The 19921-nt window shown below is 49.0% G+C and overlaps 1 protein-coding gene across 6 annotated transcripts in view; it reads right to left on the reverse strand.

The window, feature by feature from the left end:
- The window catches only part of LOC144729059 (growth factor receptor-bound protein 10-like), an 87645-nt gene that overhangs the window by 35146 nt on the left and 32578 nt on the right, over positions 1–19921 (reverse strand). For all 6 annotated transcript variants that reach the window (XM_078608921.1, XM_078608919.1, XM_078608922.1 and 3 more), the window contains 2 exons: positions 17738–17870; positions 11585–11632 (listed from right to left, as the gene is read on the reverse strand). In XM_078608921.1, the coding sequence (XP_078465047.1) occupies positions 11585–11632; positions 17738–17870 (181 nt within the window). The remainder of the gene's footprint in view (positions 1–11584; positions 11633–17737; positions 17871–19921) is intronic.

Consider the following 19921-nt stretch of genomic DNA (forward strand, 5'->3'; position numbering starts at 1 on the left):
GTTTGTGCAGTGGGTGCGCGATTTAGGGCGGACCATGAGCTTCGTGGAAGATCAATCCAAGGAATCATCTGCGCTGGGGTTTTCCACAAGGTGCTTGGGAGTTATTTTGAACTCCATTCAGCTCCAAGCGTCAGGGTTTAAGTCGCATTACTTGACTTTCGCAGCATACGAAGTACTTACACTCAACAAGGCGGAGTTAACCTGGGGGATGTCAAGGAAAGATTTAAAGACTACCAACCATTTATTAAAGACAGATAGGAATTGAATGTCAATTCCTGGTTCAAAGTGCAGTTCCCCAACCACTGGTCACCTAATAGGGTACACCCATAAATATAGCAATATACAATACTTTTACATAGGTGTGGATGGTAAAGTCCAGACCTACATTTAATACACGCTGCTACAACAAGGCGAGTGGGGGCGAATAAACACTACCAGTGATGAGAACACCCGCACACACGAGTCTAAGACAGAAGGATTACTGGAAAAACGAAAATTTATCAAATCGCACTACGTACGTGGCGAGAACAGGGTACAAAGCAGACAAACGACCATCAACCTTTACTGCGGTTGGAGAAAATGCGGTTCGCGAGCACCCATTAAGGTCAGCACCACGCCTGGGGGCTGGCTTCGTCTCTCTGGTGCCATTGGGTCACACCGCGCCACCCCACGTATCTCTTTATGGCAGAGGCAACCTCAGTAAGGCAGCCCAGAACCAATTTATACGACTCGGCGATGTTAGTCATGTCCAGGAATCGAACCTTGACTTACAAGCTTCATAGCAGAGCCTGTAAACCCATTGGGCTACCCCCCCCCACCCCCGTCCGATTAGCACGGTTGTCTACGCACGGTGCGAAAGAAGAAGTTCAACATAGGAGATACAAAAAAACCACCCACACAGCCGGCAAACACCACCACCACGACTGGTGCACGGCACCCGCACGCGACTCACCCGCTCCCGGAGCTGCAGCGGCGTGATCGCCGGCAGAGTCACCCTCCGCAGGTGCAGCCCGGAGCCGCCCGCCTCAGTCATCGGCGGGGGGAGTTGCGGCGTTGCCGCTGCCCAACAGAGCGGACCGGAGCCTGCGGCCGGACACCGCTCTTCGAGATCGACCCGACGACTCCCTGGGTCAGCCCCGGCGTCCGTCAGCCGAGAAGGGGCTACACGGGATAGGTGACGGCGCTGCAACCCGCCCGCCCGCACCTCCACCACCCCCCCCCCCTTCACCGCCGCACTGGGGTCAGACGCGCCGAAACTCTGGCGAACACCCACGGACGATTCCGGCGCGCGAGAGGCGGTGCGGAGCTACGCCGATGGAGTCGTCGCGAGATGCCCCCCCCCCCCCCCCAAGGCTCGAGACGGCGATTGTGGCGGCAGCGGCGAGCGGAGGGCGCCGACCGACCGCACCAGCCACCTGCCCCGGCGTCCCTGGACGAACCCTCGCGCGCAAGCTTACGATTTAAAGTAACAGCAAAAAGCAATCTACTTTGGTCGGAGGGATGGGCGGGTGGGAAAAACCTGATGTTCTTGTTACGGTGCTGTTGAGACAGCTGGATTTATGCACGCATGCGCTTAATTATTAATGTTAACTCAGGTGCAAACAGTCTGCAGAATGCTTAACTGGCACGCCAGGGTTCTAAGTTTCCGCAAGCGCCGATTGCAAAATAAAAAACACGAGCAGACTTCTCTCCCCTCCCCCTGTGCACTGGGGGAGCAGCCAGGGGCCCGTCCCGCGCGACTCGAGGGCGCTGGTGCTGGCCACGCCGCAGCCCACAACACTCGAACTGTCAACCCACGAGATGCTCACTCGAGGAACTACCAACTTACTCTCCCCCACACCACACACCACCTTCTGTGCGAATGCGCTTCCTGGTCCGTATTTCAGGAGATGCTGCATCAGCCACGCCTGTCCCTTTAATCCTCCCTCTCCCTCCCCCCTACGCATGCTTGCCCCCACGCAACGCAGCCACCTCCACATGAGCTTCCACCCAAACCCACAAACTCCCCACACCCCCCCCCCAGCCTCCGCCCCCTCTCCACCGCACGATCGGAGGCCGTCCAAGGACAGTTTCAGAGACGCACCTTAAATGGGTCGCCGCAGCACTGCACAGCAAGAGAGGGTTAGTTAACATCTTTACAAAAAATAACTAAGGGCAAAGCGGCAAAAGGTTAAACTAAAGCCGCAAATCGCGCAACAGAGTTAAGCAAGACTGGGTCCAGCAAACAGTGAAGGCGTTACTTCTACTATGAATTTACAAGCGGGGGATGCTCGTGCCAGGGAGGTGTCGTGCTACGCACGGCGACAGATGCCGAGGGGACAAGTCTCCTGGCTGGGTGCTCGGCGAGAAGGCATGGCAGAGAGCGCCGCTCGCGACGAGAATCCGTCACTGGGGTTTGCGCCAAGATGTAGGCGAAAGACCGCACAGGATCATTTTCACGTTTCCACTTGGGTCAAGGCGACGAGGAACAGCTTTTCCGTAAAAAATGTCCACCACTGGCAGTGTTGCTACATGCAATGAATGCATCGCTCTACGAAATGGGTGGCCTTGCATTCACCTGCGGGTTGTATGGAATCCGTGTTGGGAGGCTTATTTCGACTTAAAATTCTTTGAGCCCTAAACGCACGATACAATAAAAAGGACAAACACTCGGTGTTTGCAAGGGGATAAAGTTGTAGAAGGACGTGAACATTATTATTCACCCCGACCTGCCATCAGAGTAACTTTAACCCTCAAATATGTTGGTCTAATAAGAGAAGTAGAAACTGCAGAAATGGAATTCGTGGCAGGAACTAGTCTTTCCATAGCACAACCACAAATACAAAGTAAGTAGAAATTGCACAAATGCTAAGTTAACAAATAAGTTAACCATCGAATTCCTGAAAATGTGTTTCTCCCTGCCCCCCCCCCCCAGCAGTTGCCAAGCAGAGGGCCCAACAACAGCAGAGGGCCGCGACGGAGCGCGTGCCACAGCACGCCGCCACGGTCAACCGGCCACAGACGGTCGGGCCGAACGTGGCGACCGGTGTCAGACTCAGACCCTCGTCCTGTCTTCCATTGGCGACGCTCACGCCACCGCCGCGGGAGGGGGGGCACGACCTCGCGTAAACATATAAACATGGGCATCGCCGCCAGGGTTCTTGGAACGACTTGGCACCGTGGCACGCCACCGACCACCGCCAAAAGCAGACCCCCCCCCCCCCCCATAGCCGGCTGCGTCGCGCTCCATGTCCGCGCTTTACCAACCGGTAATGTAGCGCGACAGATGGGCGATGCTCAGAGTTCATTTTGTAGGCAGAGCTTACCGAGAGGGAGGCCTGACCAGGTTCATGTCACTGGAGAGGGCCTACTACCAGGCAGGTATTGAAAGTGGGTTCTGTTTAGGAGTGTGTTGGACTATGCAAGTCATGGAGGTAATTACGACAAGATGGCCTGTGAAGGTCATACTGTTGGGCCAAGTGCTGTTAGCGAGTACCTATTAAGGCCAACATGTTGCACGAGGGAGTGGCATAGCCAGTACCAGCCTCCCTCTCCAGTCGCTATGATGAGGTTCACACATCGCACCAGCTGCTTTACTTGCAGCCAACATAGACCTCGGACCAGCCAGGAGCTCGCTCGTCACCGATGTGACAGCCAGCACCAGCCTCCCTCTCCAGTAACCATGGCCTGGTATCGAACTCAGGCCACAGGGTTCGTAGCAAAATGTACGTGGCACGAATGTGCCACGACTCCACTTCCAGGTACACACACACACCACATGGTCTGCGCAGCGGTGTTTAACATTATCACTGCTCTTATGTGACCCATTTAAATCTCTTGAAAATGTGGATGCAGTGTCCACACAACTGCTTTCACAAGCCCCTTCCACTTATCCAAAAACCCTCCTGGGAAAACCATTTGGTCTCCATTAAAAACAAAGAATCCTCTGCAAATCCGTGCGCTTCCAAGCCAGCACACTCCTCCTAGACAACCAAACGGTCAAAATCAACGCATCCCCGGCACTCAAAACAAGCAATGGACAACCACCATTGGCTACGCCGACCGTGGTGGAAAATCGACGTTGCTTTGGAGCAGAACCAAATTGACTGCAGCTGCAATGAACCGCAGATGTGGAGCGACGAGATTAGTTCAAGCCCCCACAAGCGAGGCTGATGTGGCACTGGTCCAAAAAAGGATGGCGAAGGGGCAGGGATGTGTTCATGCAGCACTAGAGGATCACACTGCCGACTTGGGCGACGACGAAGTTGAACATGCAACAGGCGAGCGTTAACGATCACCGGGATGCATCCGAAAAGCACAATACCATACAATTCCATTCATCCAGGACGGCCTTGCAATCTGCAAACATTGAAGGTGCCCAAATTGGGTTGGTTTGGCCAATTCCATTAATTCGATTTTGGAATATGGGAAGAAATTAAAAAGGAGAGGAAATACAAATGACAAAGATCCCCCCCCATATAGTCTTAACAGACTGTTGGGGCAAGCGCCATTCGCGAGCACATACGAAGGCCGGCACAGTACACGAGAGGGAGTGGGTGGTCAACACCACACCCGGGCGCCTTGGTTTCAACCCCACTGGTGCACATACCAAGGCCATCAACCCAAACAGTATAAACGCCTGATTATTCACATGCCGGTCTCGCAAAGCACTAAACAGGCTCAACCCTCTAGCTTCCAAGGCCGGTGAGATCTGTTGAGCTGCTAGCTTGCCGGGGATATGGCCATCGCAAAAAAGCGACTCTCAACGATCTTTGGCGAGGACCGCTGCACGGAACAAAACTAAATCGCAAACGTGCGACGCGTTGCCCATGCCAGGGTCACTTGAACTTTCAATTTTAGACATTGCGCCACCTGGCACCCACTACCCCCACATGCTGAAAAAAACAGATCAAAGCAATCAGCGGGTGTCCCCAACCTGTCCTCTATACCCCAGTCCCGAGCTAAGATGGAAAAAGTTGCCGTCACGTGAGAATCTCGGTGGCGACTCGTGCATGCGTGCGGTTTTTTTGTCTCCCAGCAGGGGAGTTATGTAAACATGTGCGGGCCGCTACGGCTAATGAGCCATGATGGGCATTTTCCAGTGTTTACTAACAAACTGCAGCAGCACAGCCAACTGAAATGCGCACAAATTCAACCGATATGCAATTAGAAACTGGAGTTTTAGCCATACTCCAAGCCTCTTTTCTACAAAACAAGGTCAGATTTCCTCACATGGTCAGCCTTGATTACCTTCTAAGTGGATTTAAATTACTAATTCGCCTCACGATAATGAAGTCAAACCTACATTGCATCATGCTCCAGCGAGCTACTTTACAATTTGAAACAAACCTCTTAAAGTAAAACGAGTATTAAGGACTTAAAAATGGCCCTTGCCGCAAAAGAAAACCAGAGCATTTTCAAGTCCTCCTAATACATATGCGGTGTGATTTAAAGTAACTATAGAATAGATTTTTTTTTGGAATAAGATGGTTTGGCAGACAGAACAGGGAGCAGCATCACGGCACAAATTAAAGTGTCAGTTCGTCAGAGTACATTCGGCACCACCGCGGTATTTCACGAGCATCTCGCCAAAATCGAGAAATGATTTGTTAACGTCCAACACTACGTAAAACAGCCACTTCATGATCATTACGGAGGACCCAGAACTTTCAAATATCTGGAATGTGCATCCACCCCATGGAACTGCCCAAAGTAAAATGGATTAAATTTGAATGAACTGCATCATGGGAAAATGCAGCACCCCAAGATTATGGAGTTATTTACCTGGCAGGGATCATTTCCCAGCCACGTGTTCTGGGCCGATGACAGCTTGATCATTCGTAATTAAAACAAAGTTACATGCATAACAAGCACCTTCAATTAGGCCATGTTAATGCATTGGTGACCATCCGCGAGGCAGCAGCAGCACCGGCGTCGTCACGAGAACACCAGTGGCTCACCTGGACATGACTTGAGAAGTCTTTAAATCATTCGTGAAATGTAATACTCGTGTGGGACAGCCCAGGAACAAAGACTAGGTCTATAGCTACTAGATAAGCAGTCGTTTTGGATTTCGTAGCCAAGCAACTGGTGCCAAATAAAAAAATGGCAGAACACAGATGGAGCCTGGGGTTGGACAGCGACGGCATTTCAAGGGGCAACTGATTTCACTAAAATTGTTGAATACAAAATCATATATGTACAAATGACAATATTGCAATCTAGGCCATAGATGGTATTACTGTAATAGAGCGGACAAGGTCACAACCCTCCCGTGCAGCAAAGGATGACCGAGAGTTGACAGAAGGGGCCTTGTACATGGACACATGAAAAGGAGCAAAGTGGGATCAACCGGAAAAATGGAGAAGGGCCGAGTCCATGGGGACACTCGAGGTCAACTTGGGACCAAATGAGCAACGTGGAACCTGTTGTACCATCGAGAGAGAATAGCTGCCTCGGCAATTATTTTTTTCAACACCTTGAGTGTACGAATTAAAGTGCTTATGAAATACCAAATAGAGTATGAAACTTTTTACATAGAATTCTAATTCAAAAGATATTTACCATTCAATAATGGGATATTTTCAAAAAAGGAACCGTGTTCTTTTCTGAATCCTTTCACAAAATATCGGTGCTGGGTATATATTTATATGCCAAAATAAAACCAGCATCCTGAATCCAAGATCTACATTGGTTTCCATTTTTAGTCTCCTGAAAAAGTATTTTTTCGCCCCCATTAAAAACATGTGACATTAAAACAGATCGCTACGAAAATACATGGCACCCACGCAAAGCGAAAGCGGGCGATTTGTTTTCATGAACCAAAAACCACTTGAGATGAACACGCCACAGGCCGGATGGAACGAATGTGGAAAGTCGACAAGTTGAACCCCCTCCCCACCCAAACACGCGTCACCTCACATTAACAATCTGCTCAAATCACCAACACCCACAATACAATTTTCTCAATCCACGAAAGTTGCATCAAGTCTGCATTTCGGTACAGTGCGCACAAGGAAGAGTATCTGCAGAACAAAGGAGAGGATGCTCACAAGTATTTACATGCATCATTGACCTACTTGGTCATTTACTGTACTTGTCAATGGGCAACTTACACAGGTGCCATCAATGATGGATCCACCCACCCCAGCTTGATTTTGGAATACGGTCGTCATAACTGGGAGAAGCACCCCAAGTTGCAACGTCACTGCACTGGATATAATTCAGAGTAATGCAGCGAGACTAATGAGTCACCGTCACCCTCGCCCACCAGCGATCCGTCGCCTCCTTACCCTTGCTACAACAACTGTTAAAGTTTTCTGTGAACGTCACCCTCAGATTCCATCATTCCTGTTGAGGACCATCCACAAAGATCGTCCATCCAATCCCATCCCTATTAGCAGAGTTGGCCAAGTACGGTGCGAAAGAAGTTCACCATACAAAGTGTTCAGCCATCACACTGCAGGGAATAAACTCTGAAACAGAAAGGGCTCCCGAAACACCCAGGCCATTTTTCGCTGCAATGCACAAGTCGCTACCACTGTGCGCTGCCCTGGTCAAAATGGTAGGAATCGCAAGAACGACATTGCATCAGCAAATAGAGAAACTGTACCATGGAAACTTCCACCCATCCCAGTAAACCGGTTTTAGCAATCAGTAGCCTTTCAGGTCTTGAGAAGAGAAAAATAACCCAGAGCGCCACACACACACACGTCTTTGTTGCTGACAAAGATTCAAGTGAACAGCATGGTCTTACATATTTGGATGCGTCAAGCCAAACAAACTGTTGAATGCCAAGTTGTAGTCGTGCGTTTAATATTCACGCCATAAAAAAAAACCTGCCTTGCCAATACGAGGCACAACATTGGCTTTAATATTTCAAATGAGAAAAGTAAACGGACGTGGGCAGGACACGTCATCTCGGTCCAGCGACCGGTGCCAAACGCAGTGGCGGCCAAGGAAGTAAACGCCTAAGGGATGTCCACAAGTGGTGAAGCAGCGACGAGAACGGCAGTGCGCACTATTGTTGCTTTGTGGATTGTTACATCGTGCGATCGGAGGGGGGCTTTGGAAAACCGTCATCCGGCAGCTCAATGTCTGATGACGCAACATCCATTTGACATTAAAAAGACACTTTAGTCCAATCGCACAAACACAGGCCTCTGTTCAACCTTCACCGAGGGGCAGGGCCCATGGCAAGTGCACGTGAGCAGCTAAACCACTCAAAATGACCTCATTCAAACTCATTGCACCCCAAAAGCCTCTTTCACAGGCTTTACAAACACGTGTGTAGACCCCAGTGTCACAAACAAGGTACCACAGAGCTTTGGGAGATAATCGTCACAAACTGCCCCCCACGGACACCACCTCTGCGACGGTTCCACTGAGCACTCCGTATCGTGCCGCGTCACCGAGGGGAGGGTGCGCACAGCGCCGCCGGGCAGCGAGCGAGAGAGCTGCCGGCTGGCGCTCTCCTCCCATGTGCGAGTGTTCAAGTCGCGGCGCCGTTCGGCACAACGAGCCTTTTCCAGGAAGAGAGAGCCGATCAATTGAGGACAGGACGCTCCGGCATGGAACAATAACGCTCAGAATTATGCCAAACAACGTGGGGGTTGCGGTTGTAACTTGGCGACACGTCCATTACACGATCTGTGAAGCAGCTTCGTACATCAAAATCGGTTTCCTGCAGTCCGAAGAAAGACTGACAAAGATTTGGGGGTAGATCCAAAGAAAAATAAAGTATTGTGGCACAAAAGTCTATGTAATAGAGGTTCGGAAATCGGATGTAGAAAAATCTATTAAGAGTTATGTTTTTGTCCACTCAATACCAGGCATCCAACCGCGTGCGAGATCAATGACCGTTTGATCTGTTCACATTGCACACCGCAAGTTCTTGGGATCCACGTAGTCACGCCAAGAAAAGATTGCAGAGTTGAATTGTGACCCTCTCAGCAAATCACATGGCGCGAGAGAGGGGGGGGTGTAGATTATCAAGTCACCTTGTCGAAATCTATGCGCGCTTTGTTCTTAAGCTGACGAGTCTTGAATTAGGTTTGCGTTTGACACAACCTTCATTTGGTCCTTCAGAGCTCCAAGAGAGCCGAGGCCATGAATCACGGATTACTCCCCCGCCCCACCCCCACCAAGGATTCTTAAAACTGCAAGTACAGAGCAAAGACACGCACACCGTCATATCTCCATGTACCACAGCTGGCACAAGTGCTCCTAGCAAGCAGCCATTACATCCAAGGGAGAGCACGCAGTAGGGTGTTCTGTAGCCAACAAGATTCACAGTCGCGTCCCCCACCCCCTCCCCCAATGAGGAGACCAGACTAGCCAATAAGCACTGATTTTAAAAGACAAAGTCAACTGAGGAGCGACTAAAAAAAACACGTTTCAATACCACCGGCTACCAACACTCGCCGGAAGCGAATCGAAGCCGCGGAAATTTGTAGCGCAGCGTGCGAGTGCCACTACACCACGACGAACCGCCACGTGACGGTAACGTCAGACTTCGCGCCAGGCTAGGTGCACTTGGCTCGCTGGCAGGAGGCTACGGGACAGACCTGGGCATAGCGGATTAACCCTCCGCCACACAGTTACAATTTCTCACCACCCTCGCATTCGCCGAGGGGAGCGCGACAAAATAGCCGCGACTTCAAAACATCGCCCGACAGCAGCCCCCCCCCCCTCAAGAGGGATGGGCAGGCTGGACTAAGTTTCTAGCGTGCAGTGGTCGAGCTCGGATTTTGCCGTCATTCATTGTAGCTGCCCCAGCCCTCGGTATTTGTAGGCAAGTATTTACCAGCCTCGCGTGTGGCGTTGGAATAAAACTGGTTCATCAACAGCCGCGAAGGCAAAACAGTTTTAATTACACCCAGAGCATTTCACTGCACTGGAAGGCTGCCACTCCACACAAGCGCCACGGGCAATGTCAGCCCAATGTCTTTAAAAGTGTTAAATTAAAAAGCAGCGTGCTGCGGTGACTTGTGTAACTCATGCACACGCGACACTGCACGCCATGCGAGTCACTGTCAACACCACCGTACATTACTCCTGGTTTTGGAGGACACCCGTTGTCCACGTTACACCATGTAGACCAACTAAGATGGCTATTTTAACAGGCGTGCAATAAGAAAGCATCATGTGTAGCAGAGTGTGCAGAAAAAAAAGACAACATCACAGGGAGATGGCGGGGGGGAATTTCTGCAGCCAGTCGACACTCCCACCACGAGTCGCTTCATGCACCACACCAGAGCGCCGTTGTTCAAAAGCCAGTGGGGGATGACGATCACACATGGATCTATTTTTAAACTTTAAAAGAATTGAGCTTTCCAGTCATTTGCACAGATGTACAAGATGGGGGGCATCTGCTGCCAAAGTCATGAGCGAATTGCAGCTTCTCCCCCCCCCCACCCCTAAAAACCGAATATCTTTCCTCAACCCCAGTGCTCCCAAGTTTCCAGCATTTATCCATTACCAGGGGAATGCAATTGTGCAATGGCTTTGAGCGCTTGCTAGCGGCAAAGATTAGTAAATATGGAAACGTAAAACATCCGGGGAAATGGAGCACGGGGAGGAAGTCTAAAATAGTTGCTACGCTTTGCGTGCACCGTAAAAACAAGATTAGTCAGGCGGTGGTTGTCTGCCAAATTGATATTTTCCCCCTCGACAAATATTAAAATCAGTTACCATAATGTGACAAAACTAAAATTCATTTCACAACCAGCACAGCAGAGTTCATGGCATGTTAGAAAAAAGGGCCCATTAGGAGAGAGATGAGAGCAGCTTCCAAGATATGCGACTAGGTTTAAAATCGTGCACGAAGAGGCCACTTGCCCAACCACCACCACGTGACAAAAGAAACGCTTAAAATCACGTGACATTAAAATTTATATTTCAACTCAAAAGTGGAAGGTCTGCCATGTGCAAGGAACACGCATTTGTTCAGTTGTGACCCAGACGAGCATCAATGCTCTTCACCTTGAGCACCGTTTAAATGATAAAACCACCACCTGGATGAAAGCCCCCAAAATCTTCATGGTTTCAGCACAATGCTCCCATCTCCTTAGCAACTTCCGTGCGGGGTTGCAAGTTGAATCAGACTTTGGTATGGGATATAGCCAGAGGTGTGGACTCGAGTCATGTGACTTGGACTCGAGTCAGACTCGAGTCATGAATTTGATGACTTGCGACTCGACTTGGACTTGCATAACAATGACTTTGTCCCACCTATGAGATGTGGACTCGAGTCATGTGACTTGGACTCGAGTCAGACTCGAGTCATGAATTTGATGACTTGCGACTCGACTTGGACTTGCATAACAATGACTTTGTCCCACCTCTGGATATAGCAGAGTTGAGATTTCTCAGTTAAACTACCAGTGGTGTTCCAAGCCACTTCTTAATTGAGCACCATAAAAAAAGGTCAGAACTTGGGCAATTGGTTACAAGAATAGCAGCATTATCAGCCGAAATAAAAATCAGTGATTGCAGTTAGTCACAATTAAGCAACTACAAAATAAAAAATTACCACAGGTCTGATGTTAGCTGAATGGGGAAATTAAAAACGCATCTGGACACACAACAAAAAGATCAACCTTACCATTTTTTCTGTGTTCGAAGCTCCATGGGACTCGGAGTTTCCAAGCGCCTGTTGCACACAGCACACGCCACATCTCCATCAGTCACCACTCGACACCATTTTTACAGCAGTCAACAATCTCTGGTATTTGTTGGTGCAGCCCAGATACGTCAGGATAAAATGCGAAAGCACGCATAGATTTCATGCAATGTTAATGGATTAATAGCTTCTACGTAGAATGGGGGGGGGGGGGTAGATCTAGAAGGTTTCATCAGTTCTCGGTTTCCTCTAACGCGATTTCGTTTGCCTGCCAACCATCTTTGTGGATATGCTGGCAGAGGCAATTAATGACCCTTGCAAAGTTAGGATCTGCTAATAATTAAACCAAAAACGCATGCATAAAGTAAATATATTTTTTTTATAAAGCACAGTTAAAAATCACCAAGGCCCATGGCTAATGGAGATTTAAAATGCACAGCCTCCGATACAAAATAAGGCAGCGTTACTCAAGCCACGAAACACGCCATTGTACCCATGTGGCATGAAGCCACCAATACATTGTTAAACTTCATCAGCAGCTGTTTATTAAGTGACCTCAATTTTCATCCTCGTCTGGTAAAAAAAAATAAAAGGACCGTTTTTGGACACGTCGACTTAAAAAGAAAACAAGTCGACACTTTAAAGGCCACGCGTCGGGACTTGTGTGGGGGTCGTGCAAGCGCCGTGTGTGTTCGCCTAAATACACGGCGCGCACAGACGCACGCACAGGCATTCCTGCTCCAGACCCGGCAGCCAACGCCACCCACTACCACCGGAGGTAGCAAACAAGGCGGCATTGTTGCATTTTAGTGGCCGGCAGGAAACTCGTAAAAAAATGTCGACCTTTTTGCGATACGTGGTCACACGTCACCGGCATACGGAAGAAAAACATAAATTATTAGACTATACATGGGCAAGAGAGAACAAACATTCGTACGTCCTTCATATTGTATTATTGAAAACAAAAGCGAGCGATTATTTAGAAGTACGTGCTCGATGGGGAGGGGGGGGGTATGTTCCCATGCACACGGCTCATGTTTAAGGCTGCGGAAGATTCGCCACGTGGCTGATAGACCCTCGCCGCACAGCTCCATGCAAGAGAACAGCGGACAGGTCAACACTGGACACAAGAGGCAGAGGGCCCTGCAGGCCCAATGGGCGGCCGGCCCTGCCAAGACCAAGCCAGTCCTCGGTAGCTTTACCCCAGTGACGACTCTCATACAGTAGCAAGTCATAAAGCACGCTGTGGGTACTCTTAAAAATAGGGTCGGGGTGTAGGTTTGCATTACATTATTTCATATGGCAAAACAGGCCGTTCCGAGCGAGAAGATTAAAATTTCCCCCCTTTGCCAAAGAAAATGTTTTGCAAAAAATACGCCCAGGCTACTTTTCTTGTTTTTTTTTCTACCCCCCCCTCCACCCTCATGTCCTGCTCCGTGTGCGACTAAAAGAACCTGGAGTGGAGAAAATAAAAACACGCTTTTTTTAACCGCAGCCCACGACTCAAAATGTTTTCACCCTCCCCTCAGCTCCCTGCCACCACCACATGTAACCTTGGCCTTGATGTTGATAAAACAAATATCGCAAGGCACATGTGAAATATCCAACCCCGAAATGCTGGGGCTTATCTTGACATTCTTTTGGAGGGGGAAGAATTAGAGGACGTGATTTTCTCAGATGGACTTCAGCCAGCCCTCACTCCCCTGCCTAGGGCAAGAAAGGCATAAATATAAACTTAGCGTGCGTGTGGGATTTTTCTTATTCATGCCAACTTGGCGGTTTAGTATCACATAACCTTGCATATTATTGGTTTTCCCCTTCACCACTGATACAACGTAGCTTGATTAAAATGTTGCCTGTTTCTTGGAGCCTTAAAAGCCACCGATGCCTATGCTATGCACTTTAGCAAACTGGGCTGAGCGGCACACGTCAAGAGAAAGCGATTATTTTTCAAAAAACGGGGGGGAGGGGGGGGGGTCCAAAGGAAGAGTAATCGTCAGTGGACGTTGCATCTAGGAGTCAAAATTAAAAAAAACTGCAAACAAAAATCTACCAGCCACTAGAAACTCATTTTTGCTGTAACAAATTTGGCTAAATAAAGACAAGTGCACAAAAACAACAATTAGGCATCGTCGTCGCCAACATGGCACATAATGCCGCTAAAACCAGAGGGACATGCAAAAGTAACAATAAAAAAGGCAGCTTGAGATCATCCAAGTTCCCAAAAATCGAAAGTCTCAAATGTGGCTCAATGCCCTGGGCATATTCCACTCCAAGATAAGACGGAGCCGCGAGTCCACAGTACAGCAAGTAGGATCCAACATGCTATTCATGTGTGGCATCTACATAGGTTCTGAGGTGGGGGGGCAATCTCAGGCAACTCCCACTCCAAGACAATCCATTACATTATATATTTTTTAAATTACCACATCCACATAGCACAAGGGTCAGACAGTTGCATAACCGAGATCCTGGATCTATATCTACATTTCAGTGACCCATGATCAAGCTTTGTTCGAGTGTCAAAACGTGGATAAAAGAAATCTCTTGATGGGATCTCAGAAGTAGTTTGGCGAAGTCTGCTTCCGCAGGTTCTTTAGCACAGGTTTGTGCTTTACAACAGCTGTGACTGAACACTTCATCTCTTGAAGTGATGCCGGAAAAGACAAAAAGCAAAAGAATGCCATAAGGTCTCTGTTGCCCTGCACCATGCCCCCCCCCCCAACTATGAAGGTATTTCTCGAACGTTCAGAGTGTTGGCATACACCTCGGTGCGCGCACGTCACGCTCCCTGCACTCTGAAATGAACCACGGCCTGGACAACGTCCTCTGGAACAGAGGGCACCTATCCAAAGTGGGTTTCGTCCAACACGGCGTTATCCAAGCACACATCTGCATAAGCAGCGAGTGTGCGGATGCGCACATGGGTAGATTAGTCCGGCGTACAAAAACCCACTCCAGATGGAATGAGAGGCACCACACGATGGACTACGTTAAGGGCGCGCCAAATAAAAACCACCTTTGTCCCCTTCCACCCCAAAAAAAGCAACCATTCTGTTATTGGCCCACTCTGCCATTAACAAACAGGACAGGTTTCTGCTGCGAAAACCCACTGTCAAAATAAAAAAACTGGACAGGCACGGTTGGGCATTTACCACTGCTCAATCTCATCGTGTTTCCCAGTCATAATATCTACAACAGCTACAAATCAAGCAGTGAGCACGCGCCTCATGGGCGAGTAGAGTTTTCACATGGAAAGTTTCCGCGCTCTTCATGCGATTTGTTGCGAATCTGCAGCGGGTCGAGCGAGACAGCAATTGGCACCTATAAAATCACAACGCCAAAACTAACTCACGTTCACGACAAAATAGCAAGTTCTTTTGAAACCCAATTTTCTTTACAACTTACACATTTACCACGAAACCTCCCACCCCTAACCCATGCCGACGGACAGAGGTAGTTTCGATAAAACGTCATGCAGGTCCGTGCGGGGTAGTGAAGACTGGGAACAGACGTGGCATCAGTATGCTACAGCGAAGGATTTTCCTTGCACCGACCACAATGCAGCCTCCGTTTCAAAATATTTCACTGCATTAGCGTTTGTCGAAACTGTTGTGGTTCCACACGTAAAAAGGTGGCAAATTATTCGGTTTGGTCGATTGGCAATAGCACGATGGGCCAGACCTCCCAAAATATTCCTCCGTAATTGTTTCTCACCTGGGATCAAAAAAAACACAACCCTCTAACGTTGCCGCCTTTGGTCCTGTTCTATTAAAAGGTACACAATCAAAACATTTTAAGCATTCCATTCAGAGTGCAAGCGTGTGCGCCAAAAAGTTGCACAACTCAATTGCAGCCACACGTTACCTATTAGCGCGCCGCAGCGTGCATCTCCCCCCGCATGCGTTCACAGCAGAAGTGTTTTCAATGTATCGCTTTACAAACGTGTTCCCAGATGGCAACGGCTGCTTCCAGTCCGTGTCCCCGTGCTGCCAGGAATCCGCGCTACCACGGCGTGATTCTACGTCACGCAGCACCCACCCACCCACACCTCCCTGCTCCCACCGCCTCTCAAACCTTGGCAGTGGTTGAAATGGAAGCGCCACATGAAAGGTTATAAGCGGAAGACAAAATTTAGAGCCTTGCTGGAAGAGCTTGTACCGGGAAGAGCATGAGTCACGTGCAAACGTCACGGCACAGATTCTATTTCCTCCACAGCGGGTTTTTTTATAAACTGTAAAAACTTTAGCAGATGTGGCGCACTTTAATAAGGGCACGCAGTCCAAAGGGGGGGCGCCTCATTTGGTACAATATCCTGCCTCGCAAAATGCGTCAGCAGGCCTAGAAATTAAAAGTTTTATCGGAAATGCCAGCGATTGCAGGAAAAATGCGGTCGCAAAAATAATTAGTACAATTCCAAACTTTTTTGGCAAGTGCTATTTCGATAGCCACAAAGAATGGAAAGCGACCAACCTTTCAGCGAACGCAAAGTGACATTTTTGGGTTAACACTCGTACAAGATTTTCCCATCGGTGTTGTTTGTGCACAATTTCCCAGAAATGATAACTGGCTACAAAAGGCAATTACGGAATTGCCTGCAAATAATTAATGTGAGAGCCACATCATTTAGCCCACCTAAAAATAAGCAAATAGCGCAGGGGGGGGGGGGGTGGAAAATGTACATAGGAGACACCTTCCTCCTTTGCCCAAAATCATTTCGAATGCACGTGAACACAAGTCAGAGTTCACAGACTAAGCAAAGTTGAGTTTGGCTTGGTGCTTCGCCAGGTGACAGCGATGCACAACAGGTCCTATTGGGCTGCGTCGCTAAAAGGTGGGCAAGCAGAGGGTAGCACGGCAAAATGTATCATTGTACAGTACTTATACGCTTCCCCCGCCGACCTTTGCCAACGCGCACAGACCAGGGTGGCAAAGGGGCAGCCCTCGTGAACGACACGGTGCGGAGGAAGGGCCGTCGTCCAGCCGTGGATTGACAAGATGGCCGAGCGCGTACAAAGGGCATCTTACTAAGAATGTTTAAACATGGCTATGAAAACAGTAACGGTACCGCACGCCGATTAAAGGGTTAACATTTTGTACCGCACATTTGACTTGGCATCGTTTCAAAAAGCACCTCGGGTTTTATTTAATCTCTCTCCTTTCCACATCTCTTGTTAGACCTAGGCCGTTTAGCTTGATGTTGACGGATTGTAATCGTCAATGGGCATTGACATAATTTATTGCACGATAACGGCCAACGTGCCAGACCGGGGGGGGGGGGGTAAGATGCAGCAGGGTTTGGCAATCGGAGCTCAAACTTTAAAAATGGCCACCAGCGGCAGGAACGGTGCATGCGCAGTTTCGTTTTCCCAACTCGCTACGCTCAACGCTATTCTATTACTGTGCATGGCGGCAGCAGCAGCGATGTGTCCAGGAGCTGAGAGAGTCCGTGTAGTTGTGCTCGTCTCCGTTGGAGGACAGACTGCGGTAGTTTACGATGCGGTCCATTAGGTTTGGGTTGCATGCCATGGTGGTGGCCTTCTTGGTGGCCCAACACTTCACAAGACTCCGTGTGAATTTTTTTTACTTTAGGTTTTCAACATTTCCCTACTGGATTATATATATTACACACACACACACTAACATTTTCTTTAAAACCAGGGTGAGTGCACCACACTTAGATGATGCCATTCCAGATCAAGATTTCATCATGGCCAACGTCATCAATGGCACCACATCGCCAATGTCTTCCAACGACAGCTACCGCTCCACACAAATGCTACGCCCATAATCTGCATTGACGTCGAACATCTGGGTCTAATAGTAGCAGCAGCAAAAACGTATTAAAAACGGTGACCGCAATGGATTCATTTGATAAACGGCCACATCAAAATTACCATAATTGGCCAAAAAGAAATTGTTACCACGAATGTTGCCCCACCTCTGGGTGGTACTGACAAGTGAGATATCCGAGTCCGAGTTCATGGATTACTTTTAGGTCTTCTCCTTGCTTGATGGATCTGCGGAGGCCACTAATGCCCGACCGCGTGGTGTACAACACCGGCATGCAGTGCGGCAAAACCCGCAGCGGTGCACCGTTCAAGCGAGGCGTGCGTTTGCAGGGTCACAACTCACCTTCTTTTTGCTCTGCTCCTCCGGCAGAAAGGCTCCGTCACGGAGCGGGGAACCCCCCGGACTGCCGAGCTCGGGGAAGGGGTTGGGGATCGCCGGCAGCGAGGAGCTCTGCCGGTCCTCCTGCTGCAGTAGCCTGGGGGGGGGGGGGGGGGGCGCGGCACAGGGAAACGAGCACCATTCAGGGATTCTGCCCAAGCACCAGGGACTGACGGCCATTTATGAATTTGCTCAAGAACCCACACCATGACGATGAACACCAACCTTAGTGGACTGCCCCTGATGTTATTACTAAGTTTGCCAAACCAGGAAAGAACCCCCCCCCCTCTCACCATGTCTTAGGGGACCTGTCCTGTATGTTGAGTACAAGTTCTTCCCGGGGATTTCTTTCCAGGCATCTCCAGCTTTTCCACCCCTCCACATTTTAGAATCAACATCACGCGTTTAGAGTATTTGGCTGCTATACATTTCCAAATAAGCCTCTTCGTTCAGCTATAATTTTTGTGACCAGATTGCTTCTGGAAAAAAGGAGCTACACAAGCTCAATGGGCCTTACTTTGTAAGTTTTTCAGGAGGGCCTGCTACATTTTGATAGCAGGGGGCAATGATAACAAACATAAATTCCAATGTCATTTCCAGGCATTTTATTTATTTTCAGGCCATGACGTTGCCACAAAAAGGTAACAGGCACTTGCCTGTTATGGATTTGCACGCGAGCATGCAAGCCAACGCACACCAGCGGAACCTCTTGGAAGCCAGAAATGTCCCATCATCGCAATCAGATTTGCCAAGTGGAATACACCGTTGCGTGCGATTGCAGCGACACTCGCTGTTATGAAACTAGACACATGCTCGCGCAGGCCAATCGGTATTTTGTTACATGGAAAGCCGCTTAGCCCGTTATGCAGATCGTTTGCCAGGGAGATGCATGGTGCTATTAGCACAGCAAAAGCAATCCAGAGGGGAACACCACAAGGCAATATAACCTATTGGGAGGTACATGCGAGATTGACTTCAGGAGACACACACAAGCACTCAGTGATGTACACAAGGGTGTACAACATAATAGAACACCCCCACCCCCCGAGGAAATTACAAAACTCGCCACCGTAGACAGACACGAGTACTCACGCACGCAGTGGGGAAACTGTAGAAGTGACACACGATAAAGTATTCATCCAAGTGGATTTACAACAGGCAAAACATAACGCTACGATTAGTTTACATAAAGATCGCACACGCCACGGCAGGCTCACCACGACGGGTGTACAGGCGGCACAACTCGAGGTACGGGTTCAAACACGCAGTGCCCCCCCACCCTCCCCCCAGTAGAGTGCAAGGAAATCGTTTATATAACACAAAGTTGAGATGGTTATGTTATAAACGACGCTGCATACCGGCACGATAAAAACGCGAAGGCATGGGTCAGAGTTCACACGTGTCCCGTTTCCACAAAGATCTCCCGTATAGAATGAAGAGACTTTTGGGGCAAGTGCCGTTAGCGAGCACCTAATGAAGGCCGGTACAGCACGCGCTCACACACCTGTGTGGCGAGGTCAAATTGCCCAACAAAAAAGCGAGGTTCCTTTGATGTAACAGCTTAACCAGCTTGTTTTAGACGGAATTTATATATTTATTTCAAAAGATAAACGTCAGTAAACATTTACGACTCCACCGTAAGGCACTCCCCGCACCAATGCAGCACAGGCATCTCTCCTGTGTGGTTGAGCACCGAGTGGCATTAAAATGGTTCCGTTGGTAGGATATATGCCTATTAATAAAACCGGCCAGATCTGTATGTAGAGTTCTGGGAAACACGAGCGCGCCACCCAGACAGATAACGCGTATTGCTTGACGAGCGTTGGCAGGGACGCCACTCAATAGCCGACATACAAAGCGTGGAACCTTTTTTTTATTATTTACAGGGAGGCACAAGGATAACGTGGCCCTCTAAAAATCTTTACGGTTTGCAGAGACACCAAGACACGCAAGCAGCACCACACAAGTGCAGTTACAATTTAATTGGAGACTTTTTGCAGCAAGTGCAGAGAGAGTTCTGATGAAGGCAAGGGCCAGGTTTAAGAAGAACAAGGGCCAGGTTTAAGAAGAACAAGGGCCAGGTTAAAGAAGAACACATTTTGGGACCATTTTGGCCTGGGTTCAAAATGCCACCATGGACAACTTAAA

This window comes from Lampetra planeri, chromosome 31, assembly GCF_965212315.1.
Source record: "Lampetra planeri chromosome 31, kcLamPlan1.2.h2, whole genome shotgun sequence".
Lineage (NCBI taxonomy): Eukaryota > Metazoa > Chordata > Hyperoartia > Petromyzontiformes > Petromyzontidae > Lampetra > Lampetra planeri.